Here is a 20370-nt window from a genome sequence, read left to right as displayed (position 1 = left end):
GTTTCTTTGTGAAATTGAAACATAACACTATAATAATATACTAATATAGCACTTGCATATTATTACTCTTTTGTTGGTTTTGATTGCTTATTTTGTCCATATTTGTAAGTCGCTTTGGATAAAAGCATCTGCTAAATAACAAAATTTAAATATAATGTAAATGTCAATAACAAAACTAAATTGAAATTTTAATTGTATAATTTCGAAATTTGAAGCAAAAACAGAATGAATGGTCTGTCTTCAGTTTTGTGAAACTATACATAAAAAATTTCTGGATGAAACAAACAGCAGACGAGCTGAAATTAGATGCAGATTCACTCTCTGCCGGCAGGTGGCGCTTAAACCTGCACTTATGAACTTTAATATGCATTATACAGAAGCAAGATGAAAAGAAAAAATACCATCTAAACTTTTCTAAAAACAGTAGGTTCCCCTCAGACATACATTCATATAAACTGTTAACGTTACCCCAAATTGAATCGCGATTTGTTTAGCATCTTAACCGATTTGAATCGTCACATATTTTAATCGATTTTCAACCGGCTTGCGGTTAATCGTTACATCCCTATCTAATAATGAGCACAATCAGATGGCAGTCTATAAATGGATAAAAGACAAATGAAGCTGCATTAAAATATTAAAATAATTTAGCCTAATAAAATATTTAATAAGTATTTATGTACATATAAAATATAGAATAATTATGGCTAATCAAAATCAAAACCAATATAAAATGTGTAATAAGCACTTCAAAAATAGGATAAGTTGTTTTTAATCATTTAAAATAACTGTTTTCTGTTTAAATGTGTATTAAAATGTTATTTATTCTTTTGATGCCAAAGCTGAATTTTCAGTACTCATTACTCCAGTCTTCAGAGTCACACGATCCTTCAGAAATCATTCTATTATGCTGATTTTGGGCACATGAAACATTCTGAAACAGTTTCTTTGATGAATAGGAAGTTCAGAAGAACAACATTTATTTAAAATAGAAATCTGTTATTACAACACAGATGTCTTCACTGTCACTTTTAATCAGTATAATATCCTTGCCGAGTAAAAGTATTTATTTATAAGCAAAATCATAGTGATCCCAAAACTTTGAACAGTAGTGGAATCCCATAAGCAATCCTATATATTTTTCTTTGATAAACAGTATTATTTTAAACCATTTTTGCACAATTTACATTAGATATTTACGTATACAATATAAATGGATTTCACTTTCTGAATTGTGGAGAGAGCACATTGGGCAAGATGTGAGCTACAGATGAAGCAAGTTTTAAAACAAGAAAAAGGGTACGAGAAGATTTTTGGTTCTGTACTACTGTTTCCTTGGGGTCCAGAAAACTCCAACCTAAACCTGAGCCAACTATGAGATCATGCCACCACACAGCCTGTTCATTAGCATTTGAAACCACGTCTTTGTGGTCCTGAATAATGGCTGGATGTTTCTCCAACACTGACGAGACTCCACAACACTGCAGCATTTCACAACAACGTCCTGCTGCCACAAAGACTTCTTATCATTCTATATGTAATATGGCTACATATAGGCAGGAACAAAAGAACAACAAAGAAACTTGAAGCTTGATAAGTGCATCTTTTAATCCTGATAATTGTGCAAAGATATAATATATACCCAGCACAATAGTGGGCAAGCAGTTCAAATAAAAGAAATGTCATGACTACATACCAAGTGATGGAAAAATACACATGCTGAGATGTTAATAACAGGTTTTAACTACAATATAGAGGAGTGCTTATGAAAGCATGTAGAAAAGCGTATAAATAGTGGACACTTTCTGCTCAAAGAGAGGACATGGGTCTGTTCTGTGAGTCAGCATCTGCTCTGAAATGTCAGTGTTTCCACAGTCCCTTAACCAGATGATTTACAGACAGCTTATGAGTGGATTTGAAAACATATGCATCTAATCATAACATCTGATACACGGAAAAAAAATTATACTACATTTTTTTAAGGTACGTGGTTGCAAACACTTTAAATTAAATAAAAATATTTAAATATTTATTTACATTTAAATAAAAATATTGAAATGCTGAAGGTTAGTCTACTAAATTTGTTTATTTAAATGAAGCTAAAATCAATCGATTGCAACTGCTTACCTTAAAAAAATGTAGTAATTCAATGAATAATTTTTTCAGTGTAGTATGTAAACAGATCTAGAAATATTCATGTTGTCATCTTACATATCAAAGTAAATAGTGGGTCATTTTGCACAGGGTGACCTGTTTCATGCATAATTCATTTAACATTAGAATAGACTATTCAAATTACTATTAACAACTGAAAGTACTCAAGGCCTTTAGAAGATACATGAGCACAGCCAGATAGCTGTATGCTGTATTAAGCCTATCATAAATCTTTTCGTTCAAAATATTATTCAGGCTTTTGAAGAGATCCTATTAAAAAGAGTGGAGGATTTTTTTTTATTTGAAAATGTAACATTGTGTACTAGTGACTGAAAATCAAATGATAAAGTACTTTATATAATGACCGCTACAGATATTGTCCATTGCGGCAACAACAATGCGCTACTTTCATGTCTCTCGTACCGCTCATGGTCTCTATTTTAATATTAATGCAAGCTAGCTAATTTTCGCCATCTTGGGACTTAAAACAGTTATTGCTACTGACTACATAAAACCCATTGACAACAGTTTAGAAAAACATACAACCAATAAGACAAAGAAAACTTAAAATCGAGACGTTAAGTTGTCGTTAAATACGTTAGCTAACTAGCTCATTTAAAAGTAACTTGGAACAGAGATAAATAATAATAATATTTTAAATAACATTAATTTTGTTGAACTTTTTGTATTTTTACTAGGAAAATTTGTGCAATCTACAAAATTATTTCGACCCAAACCAGTATTTCTTGACCATTTATTTGGTCAGCAACAATCTTATAAACCACATAATGTTAAGGTTAGCTAATCTAAAACAAGTTCTGATACCTGTGTTTATTTTATTTTATGCATTATTTTATGTTACCATATTGGGTGGCAATGTCTCATCCAAATGCATTATTGATCATTTAAAGATGTATTATTGAGCTCAAGCTAGCTTACATTTAACTCACAGATTACAGATGCTTTCATTCCACATTCCCAATATAAAGTCCTGCTGCAGTAACATTTCACACAAAGAACTGCACCAACAACATTTAACGCAGAACATCTCCTAAGGCAATCTGTATGATTAACATACAATGAGGTAAAGGATCATAAACCAGAACAAGCAACAATTTACACAGGTCAATTTAGACCAAAGGGATTCAACAGCAGTGGAGGAATTCTCACTGTAGCACTACAAAGGAAAGAGAGGATGATCCTCCCACACTGAATTTGCTAGCTCCCAAGGATGATGGCCGTTTGCGCACTCACCCACATACCTACCAACACAAACGACCTTCAAAGAACTGAATAAAAGACTGAAATATGTCACCAAAGGTTGAGCTTGGAGCAAATGTGAGAGTAAAACATCATATCACCTCGCTTTGACCGTGAGCAGTTCACACCAAGAGCTTGTGACATCACATCTCATTTTCAACACATTTAACTCGATCACAAGTCTGCGCTTTTGTGCAGGTCAACCGATCTTTCATCAAGACCGCTCAAATTCTCCCTATATTGAAAACTGCTTTAATACAAACTTAATGAGCAGTTGCCATGAGCCGTTATATAGAGTTCTACCGGTATACATTTAAATCGGTTAATGAGCTGACTCAAGTAAATTACAATTTAATGGTTTGTTTTGACCACAGCAAAGCAATCATTCTGATCAAACGTTTGAGGACACAGAGAGACATTTGTAATTAAAAGTGCTACAATCCACAGACGGGAACCTGCCACTTAAATTGTGTCCATTTCCGCCGAGTAAATGAGAGGTTGTTTGTCTCAAATGACTGTTCCTAAATCTGGAAGGATTATCCAATAAATCCAAAGTTGAGTTGCTAATATTTTCTATGTTGGACCATTCATCTATGTTGTCCATGGAAACTGTGGGACTAAAATGGCTGTTCCTTTCTCAGCATTTTCCAATGTCAAACGGAACAAAGTGTGACAAAGAGTCACTTTGGTAAAGCCCAATCGCCCTTGTCTTTAATGTATTCAGTGGCCCATTTTTACTCTGTGGCAGATGAACGTGCCCTTCAGTGTCCTAACATTGAGCCTCGCATCAATGATATCATGAAAGCTTAATAAAGAATCTCTCTAAAGCCTATAACAGAGCACACTGCCACAAAACAAGGGCAATTAAATAAGATTATGTATTTTGAAGGAACTTTCATCTCATATTACAGCAGGCACTCAAAGTAAAGCAGGCCCACTAAACCATACTTTGCTTTAGGCTACTACCAGTACCAATGGGACAATGACTCAGCAGCTGATGCTGTCAGTGGGTGTTTCTCCATGTAAAAATCCCACCCAGATAGTTGCATCAGAAAAGAGAACTAAGGAACGACTGAATCATTTCAGCACTGAGATGACAAACAAATGTACTTAAAATAGTCCCCAGTATCTCCTTAAAAGTTAACAACACCATAACCTCTTTATGATATCAATTAGCGTACTTAGATCATTTAGTTCAAGCAGGTCTTATTTGGTTCATTAATGTTTTTTGTCCTATGATATCGATAAATTCAGAGTAAAACAGTTTTACGACTCAAATGTCAGCTGTGCCGAATGAAGCAAAAGAGTCGTTTTGTGGGTTTAATTGGCCTCCACAATGATATTCAAACATGGAGCGAGTCATCCATTTAGTCATTGTTTTTCGTGAATGGTCCTTAAGTGGCCAGATGCACAACCATATTGCAAACAGAAAGAGAGAGAAGGAGGAAAGAGAAAAGGAGTCACAGACAGCAACGCTGAGTCACAGAGCAGCAAACGAATCAGTGGCTGTAAAATCTTACAGACAAGCTAGACAGCATCTTAATTGATTGCTAAATCTTTATAAATGTACCAAGATTTTGTACAATTTTATATTTTAGAATTACAGCAATTAAAAGCCTGAATTTAGTGGAATTGCTGTTTAGAAAAATTATAAAAAAATGGTAGAGATGACTGTCGAAACTGATTAAAAAATTCTGAACTGAACTGCTTACTCAGGCAGCATTATAAGTTCCGTGGAATGCTATCGAGGAAGGCATCTTGCAATATTTTGAGACAGAGCCAATATTTTGTAATTGTCATTTTACTGTAGAACAAATGAGTCTTTTAAGTCGGCTCTTTTTACTGAATCAAATCGTACGGCAGTCCTGAGCTGGCTCTTTAAAGTTAACCATAGACTGTTGAAGAACTTATTGTGTTTATATGACTCATTAATCCGAAAATCTTGAGACGGTTCTTTTTAGTGAGCAGTGTTTTCTGATTCTCAAACGAATGAATCTTTTGAGACGGTTCTTTAATGAAGAATCAAAACATAGGCTACAGCAGTTAATAAAAAACATCAGTCAGAGAGGTTATTGTATTCAAATGACTCATTTAGACTCATTTTTTTTAATAATAATAAGACTTTCCAGACTGTCTCCTAAAAATAGGCTACGTTTTATTGGAATCCGTGGTATTTTTTTTGGAATGAACTAAATTGTTACCACATTTTTATTTTTTAATATATACTTTATTGCGTTTAATTCATCTAAAATATCTGTGAAACCCAAGTTTCAATAAATATATCTCACACAGGAATATTTTGTGGAAATCTAAAACGATCTGCAGCAATAATAATTAAATCTCTTTTGTCCAAAATTTTATCTTACAAAAGTACTAAATGAATCGTTAATGAACCAAAATCGTTCAAATAATTTCACCAACTCTAACATGAACACTTCAGATCATACCTCACAACTTCTGAGCATAATATATTTCTCCAGACAAAGACGTTTAGCATCTTAACACAGCCTCCCTAAAATATCTCAATGTAGAAGTGCGTCATGCAGCAAATAATGTCTTCTCGTGGTATAATAAAAATAATAAAATAACAAGACCACTTCAAATAGCTACTGTCAAACGCACAAATAATTTCACAACCTGTTATATAATAAATAATAAAAACAAAAATTCAACGCAACACAAAGTTAGCCAGTCCGCGCGAGCTCTCCGCCAACCTCCGCCCATCACCTAAATGAATCCAGTTAGTTTGGATAAAGCACAGTAAGGTGTTGATAATACACTCTGTCCCCGAGACATATGTCGCAATTACATGTAGATTTAAACGACTGTCTGGACGTTTAATTACCTAATTCTTTCGTCGTCATCGCAACTGAAACGCATCATAATGCGTATGTCTCGCGCCCCATATAAGCCACGAGTACGCGATCAAAGTCATTAATAACGTCAAGTATAAGACAAATATGCGGTCAAATAAGGATACGCACCCTCCGCGACGTCACAGTCTCATAACTGACTGTTGACGTTGCGATGCTGACTGTTTGCATCGCAAGACTCTTTGTCCGGACCACTGCGACACTGCGTAAAAGTCGCGCCAGAGACCGCATCGCACGCTAGAACGCTGTCTCTGTAGTCTGCATGACAGAAAGTGATACATACCGTATGCTGAAGCGGGCCACTTTAACAGAGCGTCGTGTGTCTCGCGACTGATGGGTGTTCTGGAGCGCAGTCACTGCTGTGTGTGTGTGTGTGTGTGTGTGTGTGTGGGAGGGGCCGGAGAGTGTGTGTGGGTTGGCAGATTTGGGTTCTCGAGGAGAGCGGGATGGTTGCAGCAACTCCAGCTGCAGCCACCCTCCAATTAAACTACAGATGCAGCTACTGTCTGAAGAAGAGGGGTTAGGTGGAGAGGAGGGGGAGTTAGTGATACTTTCAATGCACCACAAGTAACCCTTTCATGTCTAATATTATATTACATTATACAGTGGCATGCGAAAGTTTGGGAACCCCTTGCAGAATCTGTGAAAATGTGGATAATTTTACCAAAATAAGAGAGATCATACAAAATGCATGTTATTTTTTATTTAGTACTGTCCTGAGTAAGATATTTTCCATAAAAGATGTTTACATATAGTCCACAAGACAAAAAAATAGCTGAAATTATTAAAATAACCACATTCAAAAGTTTGGGAACCCTTGGTGATGGTTGTTCATGAGTCCCTTGGACAACAGGATGAAGATGTCCAAATTTTTCTTATTTTGTTGAAATATCATATTTTTCCATTTAGTACTGCCCTTCTGACGCGACAGAAGATACTTGCATGTTTCCTGGAAGACAAATGAAGTACAATTTACCTTGATCTTCAAATTCAAAAAGTTTTCACCCCCGGCTCTTAATGCATCGTGTTTCCTTCAGGAACATCAGTGAATGTTTGAACCTTTTTTAATTGTTGTGTTTGAGTCCCTCAATCATCCTCAGTGTGAAAAGGTGGATCTCAAAATCATACAGTTACTGCTGGAAAGGGTTCAAATATGCAAAAGATGCTGGAAAACTGAAGATTCTGCAGGACCTGGAGGATTTTTCTGAAGAACAGCGCTCAGTTTAACTGTTCAGAACAAACAAGGGACTCATGAACAACCATCACAAAACAAAAAAACAATCGTAGATCATCCAGGTAACCACACACAGTATTAAGAACCAAGGGTTCTCAAACTTTTGAATGTGGTTATTTTAATAATTTCAGCTATTTTTTTGTCTTGTGGACTATATGTAAACATCTTTTATGGAAAATATCTTACTCAGGACAGTACTAAATAAAAAATAACATGCATTTTGTATGATCTCTCTTATTTTGGTAAAATTATCCACATTTTCACAGATTCTGCAAGGGGTTCCCAAACTTTCGATCCCCACTGTATAGGCCGATTGCATGTTATATGCCATTTACCCCTATAGGCCAATTATAAACCTCTGGCATCCATTCTCATCCATTCTCAGGTTTTCCTTTGTCTTTGGAGTGTTACAAGCTGTTCATGCATAGATAAGATCTGTAAAGTTGCAAAGACTTAAGTCTCAAACCCAAAGAGATATTCTCTATAAAAGACTTGTCCACGCCCTCCTAAAACACCTCATTCAAACACGCCCCCACAAATCTACGTCACCTTTGGAGGGGCAGGTGCTCAAAGTATAAAAGGGGCACATGGACTGCGTTCCTTGCTGATATGTGTATCGAAATGGATGCTTCTGTATTGATACAGCAGCAAATGCCATGACGCAGGTTTGAAGAAGAAACACAGAACAGAATAGACCATTTTAAGTTTAAATGTTAAAGACCTTTTTTGCACCTCTTAATCACTCTGGAATTATATTATTATTATTGTTGTTGTTGTTGTTATTGAGTTTACATGATATGGTGGTTTTGCTGTTGTAAACACTGTTGTTGTTGTTGTAGAAAAAAATTATCCTGTCTTATTTAAAATAGCATTCTATTCTAATCCTCTTCTGAATTTATTCATTTTTTTGAATGATAATGATTATAAAAACAGGACTGATAAGTATAATTCGGAGGACGAGAAAATCAGCCTGTTTTACCAGTGTTATGATAAATATTTTAAGGCACTCTACCTTTTTTTAAAATAAATACTGTAATAATAATAATAATAGTTCAAGAATAGTTTTTAGTCAGATAACATAAAAAGACAAGACACCTCGACACACTTTAAACTTTTCCCAATTAAACAGCAAGAACGAAAGAGAACAAGCACCTTTGCTGTGTGTAGAACTACGTTAGCTGCATTTTTAATATTTAATATTAATTTTAATCAAATGTAAATTCGTCCCCCGCACTTTATTCGAGCTAGAGCAGGTGTTTTCACATAGAGGTTAAATTAAAAGGGACATGACCTGACGTTTTATTCATATCCAAAATGAGGAGATGTGAATATCAGGAGAGCTGAACACTCTCGTGCAGTGCATGTTTCATTCATACTCGAAGCCAGAGGGCGCTCTCGCGCAGAAACTTATGACGCGCAGGAAATCCCTAATATGGACAAATACACAGGCTATTGCTGTAGCTGAGCTGAATAAAAAGCAGAAACGTTTTACTGATGAAACGTGAAGACAATAAACACATGATTGCGAAAATATATGGTTTATGTGTGTGTTTTCAAGTTATCTCCAGGTAATAAATAAACTATATGAAAAATGCAGTACTGATTGACATATACTTTAGTATAGAAACTATAAAATATATTTCCTGAATTATTCTGTGATAAAAATGGGAAAAAGGTGTTCGTATAGCTTTTATAAACCAATCATAAAATTGTCATTAGGAAAACATTGAACAAAAATATTGTAGCCCCTTGCTGCAGCTAACCTTGTTTCCTCTGGCTACACACAGCAATATAAACAACAGCTGTGCATAATCTCTTCACGCCGTTCTCATAAAATAATAATAATTCAATAATATAAGTTTACAAGCACACCGCTCCGCTGAGAACTCCACTTACGGCAGCCGCGGACGTTATTGAAGGCATCCTGGTGTGGTGCCCTAAATTACTAAAGGTGTCTAAACGTGAGCGATCGTCCCGGATGAGATCGTCAGGTGAAAGGTCATCATGTGGATAATTTTATTTATTATTAATTAATTTTACTAATAGTTAGATTGGGTAGGCCTTCACAAAAGGGCGTTTAAGTACAAAAAAAATTATAAAATTGCCTTGACAAAAGGGCACTTTGGGCATCAAGGGGAAAAGGGGCAGGTGCTCAAGCACCCACCGCACCCCCCTCTGCAACTCTGTAACTTTTATTCTCACTATATATTGTTTCAGTCGCCACCATGTCGTGGAGACGCTGTGTTTCCAAATACAGTAAGGGGCATAACATTTCCGTCACATGCTTGAGATATTCGGCCAATCACAATGCACTGGATAGCTGGCCAATCAGAGCACACCGTGCTTTTCAGAATGATGAGCTTTGTAAAAATCGACACATTTCAGAAAGGTGGGGCAGACAGGAGCAACAATAATGTACAGTATGTGGAAAATAATGTTTTTTTTTTACCTTAAATGGTGTAAACACTGCATTACATACACAAAATAATGTTATTTTAACATCGTCATATGACCCCTTTAACTTTTAAAACTTTTTCGTTCCACTGCCAAGCATCTGTGCGAAAGGTGCCTAAAAGACTGCTTTACTTGTGGAAAGCTAGACAGACATATTTGACCTTTGTGTTGGCATTTTTTAAGGGTCTCATGACACAGCGTTCTAAAAAATGTGACACTTAACTTTTAAAAATCATAATTTTAACTTTTAAAAAACCAAAATCCCATACTGTCTGAGTAGGTACTACATTTGAATTTATTTTCTAACCTTATGGGATGGTAAAGTGTCCATCCGAGTATCTGAGCATCTTCCAATTATCTGTTTTCGATTCGTATAAATGCCACTTTTTAGGTCAAGAAGATTTGGCAAAAAGTCAATATGAAATAAAAATGAAGCCTACTCTCTTTTACCAAGCCCTCTTATTTTCAGCCCCTCCATTTCAACCACCTGTTACATAAGACCACTTTCACAATCCAGTCAATTCTCAATGGATTCAATCAAGTTCTGCCATACATTTTGTCTGTTTCACCCAGAAATGTCATATTATCATTTCATGTTTTTTATAGTTTATTACAGCCTTACTGAATGAGCACTTGACTGAATGAGGCACTGCATGGCTTTATGGCATGATAAGGAAACTGAATTTTGGTGCAGTGTTTTTTTTTTCTGCTGAGCTCATTCTGCCAGACAGGCCATATTTTCAATTTCCCCCTCTGTGGAACAATCCTGATATATTTTGATATGCTTTCCAGATGTAATTCACAGTCAAATCAGCACAGATAATCAGCAAAGGCTAAATTTATGAAGATTCAATGTCTTATTTTATTTCTCATTCATATGGGTTGTGATTGTGAAATAAATAGAGCAAACAAATGATATTCTCTCTCACTTTCCCTCTGAGTAGTTTATTCATTCATGTAATTTAATTAATGATTAAATGCTGTTAAAATGTCCTTACTGTCATTACCAATGCATCCATCTAATGACTCATTAAAAACAACATACAGATGAAGTAAAGATCAAATCAGTGCCAGGTATTTTTTAGTGCTTTGACTCAAACGGAATCTGCAGTGTTATCGATATACAAATCATAAATTATTGAACAGCCTCAATTATGCATGACTGACTTCCCTCCACTGTTCAGGATGTCAGCACAAATTGCATGAATGAATGGCTCTAAAACACTATAATATGTCTTTTTGAAACAACAACAAAAATATGGTCAGTAATTTAAATACAGTATACTGTGTATACTACTGTTCAAAAACTTTCATCAGATTTTTTTATGTTTTTGGAGGTAATTTATGCTGAATTTATTTGATCAAAATATAGTAAAACAGTAATATTTTGAAATATTATTACAATTTAAAACAACTGGATATCATTTGAAAATATTTCAAGATATAATTTATTCTGGTCATAGAAAAGCTTAATTTTCAGTCTTCAGTGTCACACGATCTTTCAGAAATCAATCTAATATGCTTATTTGCTACTCAAGAAACATTTATTATTATTCTCAATGTTGAAAACTGTTCAATTTGAAACATAAATCTTTTGCAAAATTATAAACATATTTACTGTTACTTTTGAGCAGTTTAATGCATCACTGCTGAATAAAAGTACTAATATCTTTTAAAATTCTTACTGATCTCAAACTTTTGAAAGGTAGTAGAATGACATATACTATGATGCATAATATGAATATATAAACTCTTTCATATTAACCAAAACCAGTGATTGTTTCCAAAGTCAAGGCAAGTTACCAAACTTACCCAGTATCTGCTCACTTTACTTATGGTTTGTGGTCACATAAACATTTTCACAAAAAAATCCCCACTGAAACATGTTAAGGTGATGTTCATAAAATTAAATATTAAAATGCATAAAACTGCAAGTCAAAACACAAATGATATTTAATCAGCTTGAGTGTTTTTTTTGTATTCCTCATTTCAGTGCGTAGCCACGAACGTCTCAATTGCCTTTTGTATCAGTCGAAAACAAAAGCCTGATCAAGATTGCTCAAACAACTGAGGGGATTGTGTTTGCTCTAGCGCTTACAAATATTGTACAGCCCAGAACTGGATAAATAGATTTTCAGAGATGAATAATATTTAGTGGATATATTTACCTCTTACCTCCACCTCATTCCCTTAAGGCCACGATGTACGTGTATGAACTTTATCTTTTGCTGGTGTCAAGAGCAGCAGCCCTTTCCTGTGCACTTTTTATATTGAATTCTAGTATTCTGCTTTATTTCATCACCTAAAATTCAGCATTTGTTGGGTATGAGGCATCTTTTTTAGGCAAGTTTATATTATGCAATTCTGATTTTATAACTCGCAATTGCGAGTTTATATGTCACAATTCTGAGAAAAAAAAGTCAAAGTTGCGAGATATAAACTCGCAATTGCGAGAAAAAAAGTCAAAATTGCGAGTTTTTATCTCACAATTGTGACTTCATAAATCGTAATTCTGACTTTATAACTCACAATTCTGTTTAAAAAAGTCAAAATTGTGAGATAAAAAGCCACAATAACCTTTATTCTATTTTTTATTCAGTGGCGGAAACAGGCTTCCATACATAAGTGTCCATAGTACTACTGCCTTATCTGTATATTCTGTACATATGTAACATATTGTAGGCACTGTATATCCTGTACCTCTGCTTATTGCACTTCTGGTTAGATGCTAACTGCATTTCGTTGCCCTGTCCAATGACAATAAAGTTGAATCTAATCTAATCTAATAAGCCTATACTTCAAAAGAGCTTTTAAAATTTTCAGAGGTATGAAGTTTTGGCTTTGGGCCTTAATTATCAGTCTGCCTGAAAATCATGTGATCGTTCACTTCCCCCTCAGCATCAGTGAAATTCATAATTATGGTGCAGTGCTTGTATTATAAATACGTCCTGCTTGAGGGCTCAGCTCTAGAGTACCAATTTCCTTTGTGTGTATCCTGAGAGAAAAAGGAAAGAGTCAAATGGCTGGCATTAACTTGTACATAAGGACCCTTGTGCACTCCCAGTGACTCCATTAAAGAAAATGACTCCGCTTTCTTCCTTTTAAACAGCTAAAGCAAAGATTTTGTCTATGCATGCTAAATTAACATCAGCAACGTAAGCAAAATAACACTCTTAAAATATGTTTGGGGTCTCCGACTGTCAATAGTGTCAGACAACATGAGAGGGAATGTCTGGGTCAGGTTCTGGTTAGCGCTAGCAAGGTGCTGTTAGCTAGGACATTCACAGAAGTGATAGACAAGGTCAAGAGGTCGTGGTTTGACTGGTTACTTCACATATATCACCTACGCCAGATAAAAACTACCTTCGTGATGAATGGGAATGCTAACTCTCAGTTTTCTCTAGGTATTATAGACTCGTGGGGACATGTGACTCAGACGGGACTGGAAATATCAGAAAATTCTTCTCCAGACCATTACTTTCCCGCCTGCAGACAATTAGTCTTCCCAACCGCTGACTCATAGAGCATAACAGTGGTCGAAACGTCTCATTCGGTCTCTCTAATAGGATATTTGAGGGGATGAAGCTTGTCAGCAGCTAATTCAGTGGTGGTCACAGTTTAATAAAAAGCCATTTATGCCAGTATCTGATATTACCAAAGTACAAACAATTCATTTTACTGCAGGCTGCTATTCCTGCTCAAGGCATTCCTTAAAATACATTAAGATATCATAAATCCATATAGTGTCATATTAATTGGGTAACAACAGTTAACAGTCGCTATAATGTGCACATGAACTTCTCTCCTCGCAAAGCGCACTCATTAGCCCCTCACATCGACGGTCACCTTGACTCATGCCAAGATGTAGGTCACCATGGAAACATAGTAGAAGAAGAGAGGAGGAGGTTGAGTGATTCAGTAAAAATGAAAACAATGATCATGCCGTTTCCTCACCCTGAACCTACACACCGGCCGTAGCTAAAGCTGACTGATCAAAGTGATTCCTGCTGTGACACACTTTTTGATTTTAGAAACAATGCCTTGTTTCTTTGTTTCTGTCAGACACTGGAGGGATCAGTCCTGTTACGCAGCACTTTTGAACTTACCTTTTGAAAATATGAATATGCTCTGGTCAAGCTGAGAAACTTAACACCAATGACAAGACAATCTCTCCCAATGGGCTAGCTTTCTATTTCACTGTCTCTCTCTCTCTATATATAAAAGTATACAAAAATACATATATGAAGTTAGCACAATGGAGGGATGACATTTTGTTTACGCACACCAAAGGTTCTTATTTGATCAAAAATACAGTAAAAACAGTAAACTTTTGAAATATTTTTACAATTTAAAATAACTGTTTTCTATATTAATATATTTTAAAATGTAATTTATTCCTGTGATGCAAAGCTGAATTTTCAGCATCATTACTCCAGTCTTCAGTGTCACATGATCCTTTAGAAATCATTCTTATATGCTGATTTGATGCTTAAGAAACATTTGCTATTATTATCAATGTTGAAAACAGTTGTGCTGCTTAATATCTTTGTGGAAAATGTCATGTTTTTTCAGGATACTATCCAAGATCAATAGAAAGTTCAAAAGAACAACATTTATTTGAAAGAAATTTCCTGTCAAAAAATATTATTGACCCCAGGCTTTTAAAATTGTAGTTAATATAATGATACATATAATTTCCATCTTTAAAATGATTGAGTTTAATATTTTATCTAATATATTCCAACATATATGATGGGGACATGAAAATGTGCTGCATAATAGGAATGACACAGCTGTATCTTTTAGCCACCTGCAGTTCATTAACAGGAAAAGCACAAAGGAGCAGCTCTCAGTTCTCAAAGGGATTCAAACTGCTGAGTAACTCTCAGTTCAGTTCACACCCAAGAGCTGTGAGGTTATAATCAGGTATTATAACTAATACTTACCAAAACAGATGACAAATTAGAAGAAGATGTGGATGCAAGGAGTGTCTACAATTACAAAACGGTTGAAATATTATTCAAATAGGGGTTTTACCTCTATTTACATGTTACGCATTACTCATAATCTCCATTAGATGGCAGCAGTTTATCATTTTATATTTATCAAGGAGATTTGTAAGGGAAGGATTGAGGACACCATAAAAAACCCTTCCAGTATATACTTAATAATAAAAAAAGAATTCAACTTAAAGTGCTTATATGGCTGAAAAATGTAAAAAAAAACATCCATCAGTCCTAGACAAATCAATTATTTTAGCCAATACTTTATCTATCATTTTGTTTCCAATTAGAATAGAAACACATCTATTTGTGCCCTAGGACAACCGCTGAATTCCTCTTAGTTTGAATCTCATTGATCTATGCTAAGGTGCTTACTGAATATGATACGGTCGAATCGATAATGTGGTCCCATTTGCACCATCAGCCCGGGAGCCTCATGTCTGACAGGCCTTGAGAAAAGCACAATCTGAGACATCAACCTTTAGTGGTAGTTAACCTTGTATCACCCTAGTCATCACAATCTGATCTAAGCACACATCACACCCTTCAGAAGGGTCAGAGGGCATAACTCCACCTCCCAAGCTTTATTCCATCCATTTTCTGTCACTGCAGTCTATTAGCGCTCTTTTGTTCTAACCCTAGCATTACTAGGCCCATATTGTGTTAAAGGGATAGTTCACCAAAAAAAATAAAAAATTCTGTCAGTAATTACTCATCCTCATGTCGTTCCAAACCAGTAAGACCTTCATTCATCTTCTGAACACAAATTAAGATATTTTTAATGAAATCTGAGAGTTTTCTGACCCTGCTTAGACAGCAACGCAACTGACACGTTCAAGACCAAGAAAGGTAGTAAGGACATCATTAAAATAGTCCATGTGACATCAGTAGTTCAACCTTAATTTTATGAAGCTACGAGAATACATTTTCAATACTTTTGTCTGTTGCGTTGCTGTCTATGGAGGGTCAGAAAGCTCTCGGATTTCATGAAACATATTTTAATTTATGTTCTGAAGATGAACGAAGGTCTTATGTGTTTGGAACGACACGAGGGTGAGTAATTAATGACAGAATTTTCATTTTTGGGTGAACTAACCTGATATGATATTTCAAATAATGTAGCTTATTGAGAAGAAATGTGCTACTTTCATAAACTTTTGAACTTGGGTTTTTTTCTGCCAGGCTTGCAATAATATTAACACACAAAAAAACTCAAAACACTTTGTAAATGTAAATGTAGTCCATAAACAAACTACAAAATGGTAATGTTTTATGTCACATAATAAAATAGCTTGTGTTAACCACAAACCTTATTTAACTCATTTAACCAAAAACCCGTTCAAAAAACCCACTGACTTCAGAATGATGCAACCAGAAATGCTAAAATGATCGTTTGAAGGGTTTTGGCTCACAGAAATACATCATCTCTGCAGCACTCTGTTGTTATATGAAAGCATTATGACATTCGCAGTCACTGTTGGTTTGAACATAATCAGTGATCACATGCAGTCCTGTGCCTAGCCTATATATATATTCAAAACAAAAGCAGTCCATGCTAAATTACATTGCCATTTACATGAAATTTGTCTCCAACTACTGTATCATTCACCTCCTCTGACAGCAGCTTAGGGTTTAAAATGGGTAGTAAAGCCCTTTCTCAGCAGTTAGAAAATGAATAGCATGCTAGTCTTTGAAAAACAGCTTATCACTTTTATAAAACGGCCTGTCTTACACCGAGGCACATTTGAGCCTTTATGATTCTGCCTCAACTCAACCCACTACACAGATCAAGGCCCGTCCCGCCCAGCACACACACTGCAGCAGTCAAGCACTGGCTCTGCAGCTCCTCTCCTCCTGACACAGCTCTTTGATTACCACTGTGCCAGGCAGTACAGTGGAAGCAGGACCCATGCAAACACACATGCTGGACTCCTCGTGGAGAGATTCTCAGTGCTGCATTAGCTGCATATCGTGTGTGTTATGAGTGAGCTAGCTGTAAGCAAGATCACCGCAGTGTGACCTTGGGCTGGCCATATGAACAGCTTGACTCCAATTGAAAATATTTATTTATGTGTGGCATACAGGAAATAAATGGAATTTTAAGTCTTATCCTTGCAATTGTTCATTTAGCTTGAGCTTTATCTTTTAATACAGTATATTTTCATTTAGACTTCTGACTTAATTTGCATTCAACTCTACTGCAGGATCGAGATGTCATCCTTTCAATCGGACTGACCTCTGACCTCGGCTGAGAACTGGGCGGAATGTCTGGTTATGAAAAGCTGTAGTTGTTGGTCCAGGTCACATTCGGACACATCGATGTCCCAGGAACGGATACCTGCAGGTACAGAGAGACATGTGACATGATCAATATGAGCAAAGTACCTGAAGTTTACATGCGTACACAATGTTCATTCACACCCTCATCTTCATATAATGAGCTTTTAGCTCATTTCCTCTTTTTTCATATACTGTATTTCATATTTTTTTTTTTATTAAATTATATATTATAGAATTATTTTAGAATTAATGCGTGAAAAGCTGAGTTAAAAATGAACAAATTTCCTCTTTTTGTATATATAGCATATATTAACATATACCATACTATTTTATTATTTACAAATTATGTTACTTAATTTTGTATTATTACTTAGTATTTAAATGTGATAGCAATTTGTGTGAAAAGTTGAGTTCAAAATGATCAACTTCCTCTTTTCATATATAGCGTATATCAATGTATATCATACCATTTTATTAATTGCAATTATATTACTTAATATTTTATATTACTTAGTATTGTGATGCAATATCGTACATCAGTTTGAGTAAAAACTTGAGTTGAAAAATGAAAATACATTTCAATGTGCTATTTTATTCATATTAATATTTGATTAGTTATCTATAATCGCAATAGCGTAATTGTTAATTATAAATAATAATTAAAATATTTATATTAATTACTTAATGAATCAATTAAAGTTTTTTAGTTTTTTTTATAAACTTAGTTTAGATTTAAATAGTAATTTTTCAACCCGTCTTTATTATGGTCTCAGACATCTGCCATATAGCTTTAAACATGAGATCTAGTGTGTTGTGCTCAGAATATTCATTGAGTGTTACATAAGATCCCAAAATTTTAGATATGTCTTAAGCTCCTACTGTGCTGAACTTCAAAGTCCAAATTGAAGAAATAGGGAATGAAATGAAATCTCTATGCCTCTTAATTCTCCTCGGCTGTGTCCTTCCTCCTCTGTTCTTCATAGAGATGAAGGACTATTTTCCTCAGATTTTGTTTTGCTTTGTAGATGAAGTGTAAATCTTGCAAACACTGCAAATGCTGTGTCATTGGGATTTAAAACAGGTAATGAACCGATACTTCTGTTTTCTCAGAATAAGATTTACACAGCCTATAGAAACACGAGACATTCCTTACAGTATTGATTTTATTCTCATGGATATGCTAATTTCTGATTAAGAGTCTGTCAGGAGGAATGGGATAATCCTCAGATTTCTAGACGTTCAAACATTAGAGAATGCTGCAGAGTGAGCATGTCAGGATTGTAAATGTACTGAATGCGAGTAGCATAACAAGTTTAGTTGACCCTGAATATTATGTTCTAATTTGGCTGTTTCTCAGGTTTGTGCAGTTGGCAGCTCTGATTTGTTATTTTATATAATGTTTTACAGTCAAAGTCAAGCTTCATGATCATTAGACAAAATGCCAGTAGTTATGAAAAGAAAATGTTCATTCAGCAAACCAACTTTTATGAGAACAAAAAGTTGGCAGATAAATAATAAAACATATTTTAGAGTACTAAACCAAGAAGTTACAATAAAAATGAATCAGAACTGTTTTCTTTTCTGAAATATGAAAACACTTAACTTTGTACTTTAATAATATTTTAATATTTAATAAGCTTTTCTGTAAACTCGTTGATGATTTGTGCACTGTAAACAAAAATCAACCACTAAAATTAAAATGTTATATTTATTTGCTGCTTTTAAACCAAAGTACAATTGATAACTTCTTTGAACTTTCCTGCCACTTTTAATTTAATTATTAAAGTTAAATTAAATTAAAACGTTGAAATCATAAAATCAATTAGAATTCATAGAATTATTGTAACAAGCTAAAAAGATAAAAACGATATTTTAATTAACAACTCTGCAAACAACGTCTATGAAAGATTTATATACTTTTATTTTAAGACATATTTAACACATTTCGTGGCATAAGTTAAGGGCTAAAGGGCTCATTTTTTAACTGTTTATTACACATAAGCTTAAATGTTAGACGCTTCTTAGTTGCTTAAGCTTTGATGCTTTTATTGAATAACAGGCTACAAAAAGGTACCCACAGATGCAAAAGCTAAATATATACACTTTAGGTACAAATATGAACTTTTAAAGTGCTAATATGTATTATTTATGGGTAAAAAATATAAAAAGTTGTACTTTTTCGCTTTCATACCTTAGGATATCACCACAGTGAGAGGTTTGTTCCTTTTTTTCTGAGATTGTATGCACATTTTCCTTGACTATTTTATGCTTGAAAGAAAAATAAACACTAGGGACACTCCTACTGCCATAATTAATCACCAGCCTATAGTGTGTTTAAACACCTGCCCAAAATATAGTGGTAAATAAACAACATTTTCAACAACAATATCTCAAGATCCCCGTCCTTACAGAGCATCAAAACTGCAGCTTCATCAATTTCATCCAAAAATGCACAATTCATGGCGCAGTGCTCCGTGCAGTCAGGCGAGGTCGCCGCAGTGTGCTGCTGCTGCTGGAGCTAGTATGCAATGGTCTGATCAGATCATATAACGCTCCAAAGAAGTACACATGACAGACGATGTGTAGAAGTTACTTAATTATGTCTATTAAGAAAATTATATCATTGGTAATCATTTGGGAATTAACATTAGCAACGTCGTTTGTTTAGGACTGAAGTGCGTCAGTAATTAAATGAACACGCCCACCGCAGCACAGTATGCAGCCTAAATAGGTGTTAAGTTGCGTTGAATTAAGTTAAGATGAAGTATGCAAGACATCATGATTTTTGGACAATATAATACCATGTAATACCATCACGACTTAATAAATTTAGATAGGTATAAGAATAAATTTGGTAGGCTATCTGTCACAGTTCACTGTGAATAATAAATATTCATTCAACAAAATAATTTGATTTGAAAAAAGAAATCTGGAAAAATCATAAGCCATATTTATTGAACGTGTCAGATGACGCTCACCGCGCTCTATGTGCTGTCTGGCGGTGTGCAGCTGGTGCTCTGTCGCGATCTCTCCGATCACGATGAGCATACAGAAGTTTCCCTGGCGGGAGGTCGTCTGGAGCCGCTCTTCGGTGCTCGTCTGCCCGCGCTCC

At 35.0% G+C, this 20370-nt stretch overlaps 1 protein-coding gene across 1 annotated transcript in view; it reads right to left on the bottom strand.

Moving 5' to 3' along the window:
• The window catches only part of LOC306867101 (uncharacterized protein), a 44601-nt gene that overhangs the window by 24054 nt on the left and 177 nt on the right, over positions 1-20370 (bottom strand). The window contains exons 1-2 of the mRNA XM_079412622.1: positions 20237-20370; positions 17215-17316 (exon numbers count right to left, since the gene is read on the bottom strand). The exon at positions 20237-20370 is cut by the window's right edge and continues 177 nt beyond it. Coding sequence (XP_079268748.1) covers positions 17215-17316; positions 20237-20370 — 236 coding nt within the window. The remainder of the gene's footprint in view (positions 1-17214; positions 17317-20236) is intronic.

This window comes from Barbus barbus (assembly GCF_936440315.1).
Source record: "Barbus barbus genome assembly, chromosome: 48".
In the NCBI taxonomy this organism is placed as follows: Eukaryota; Metazoa; Chordata; class Actinopteri; order Cypriniformes; family Cyprinidae; genus Barbus; species Barbus barbus.
Note: the sequence above shows the minus strand (reverse complement) of the source record. Positions and strands in the feature narration are given on the sequence as shown.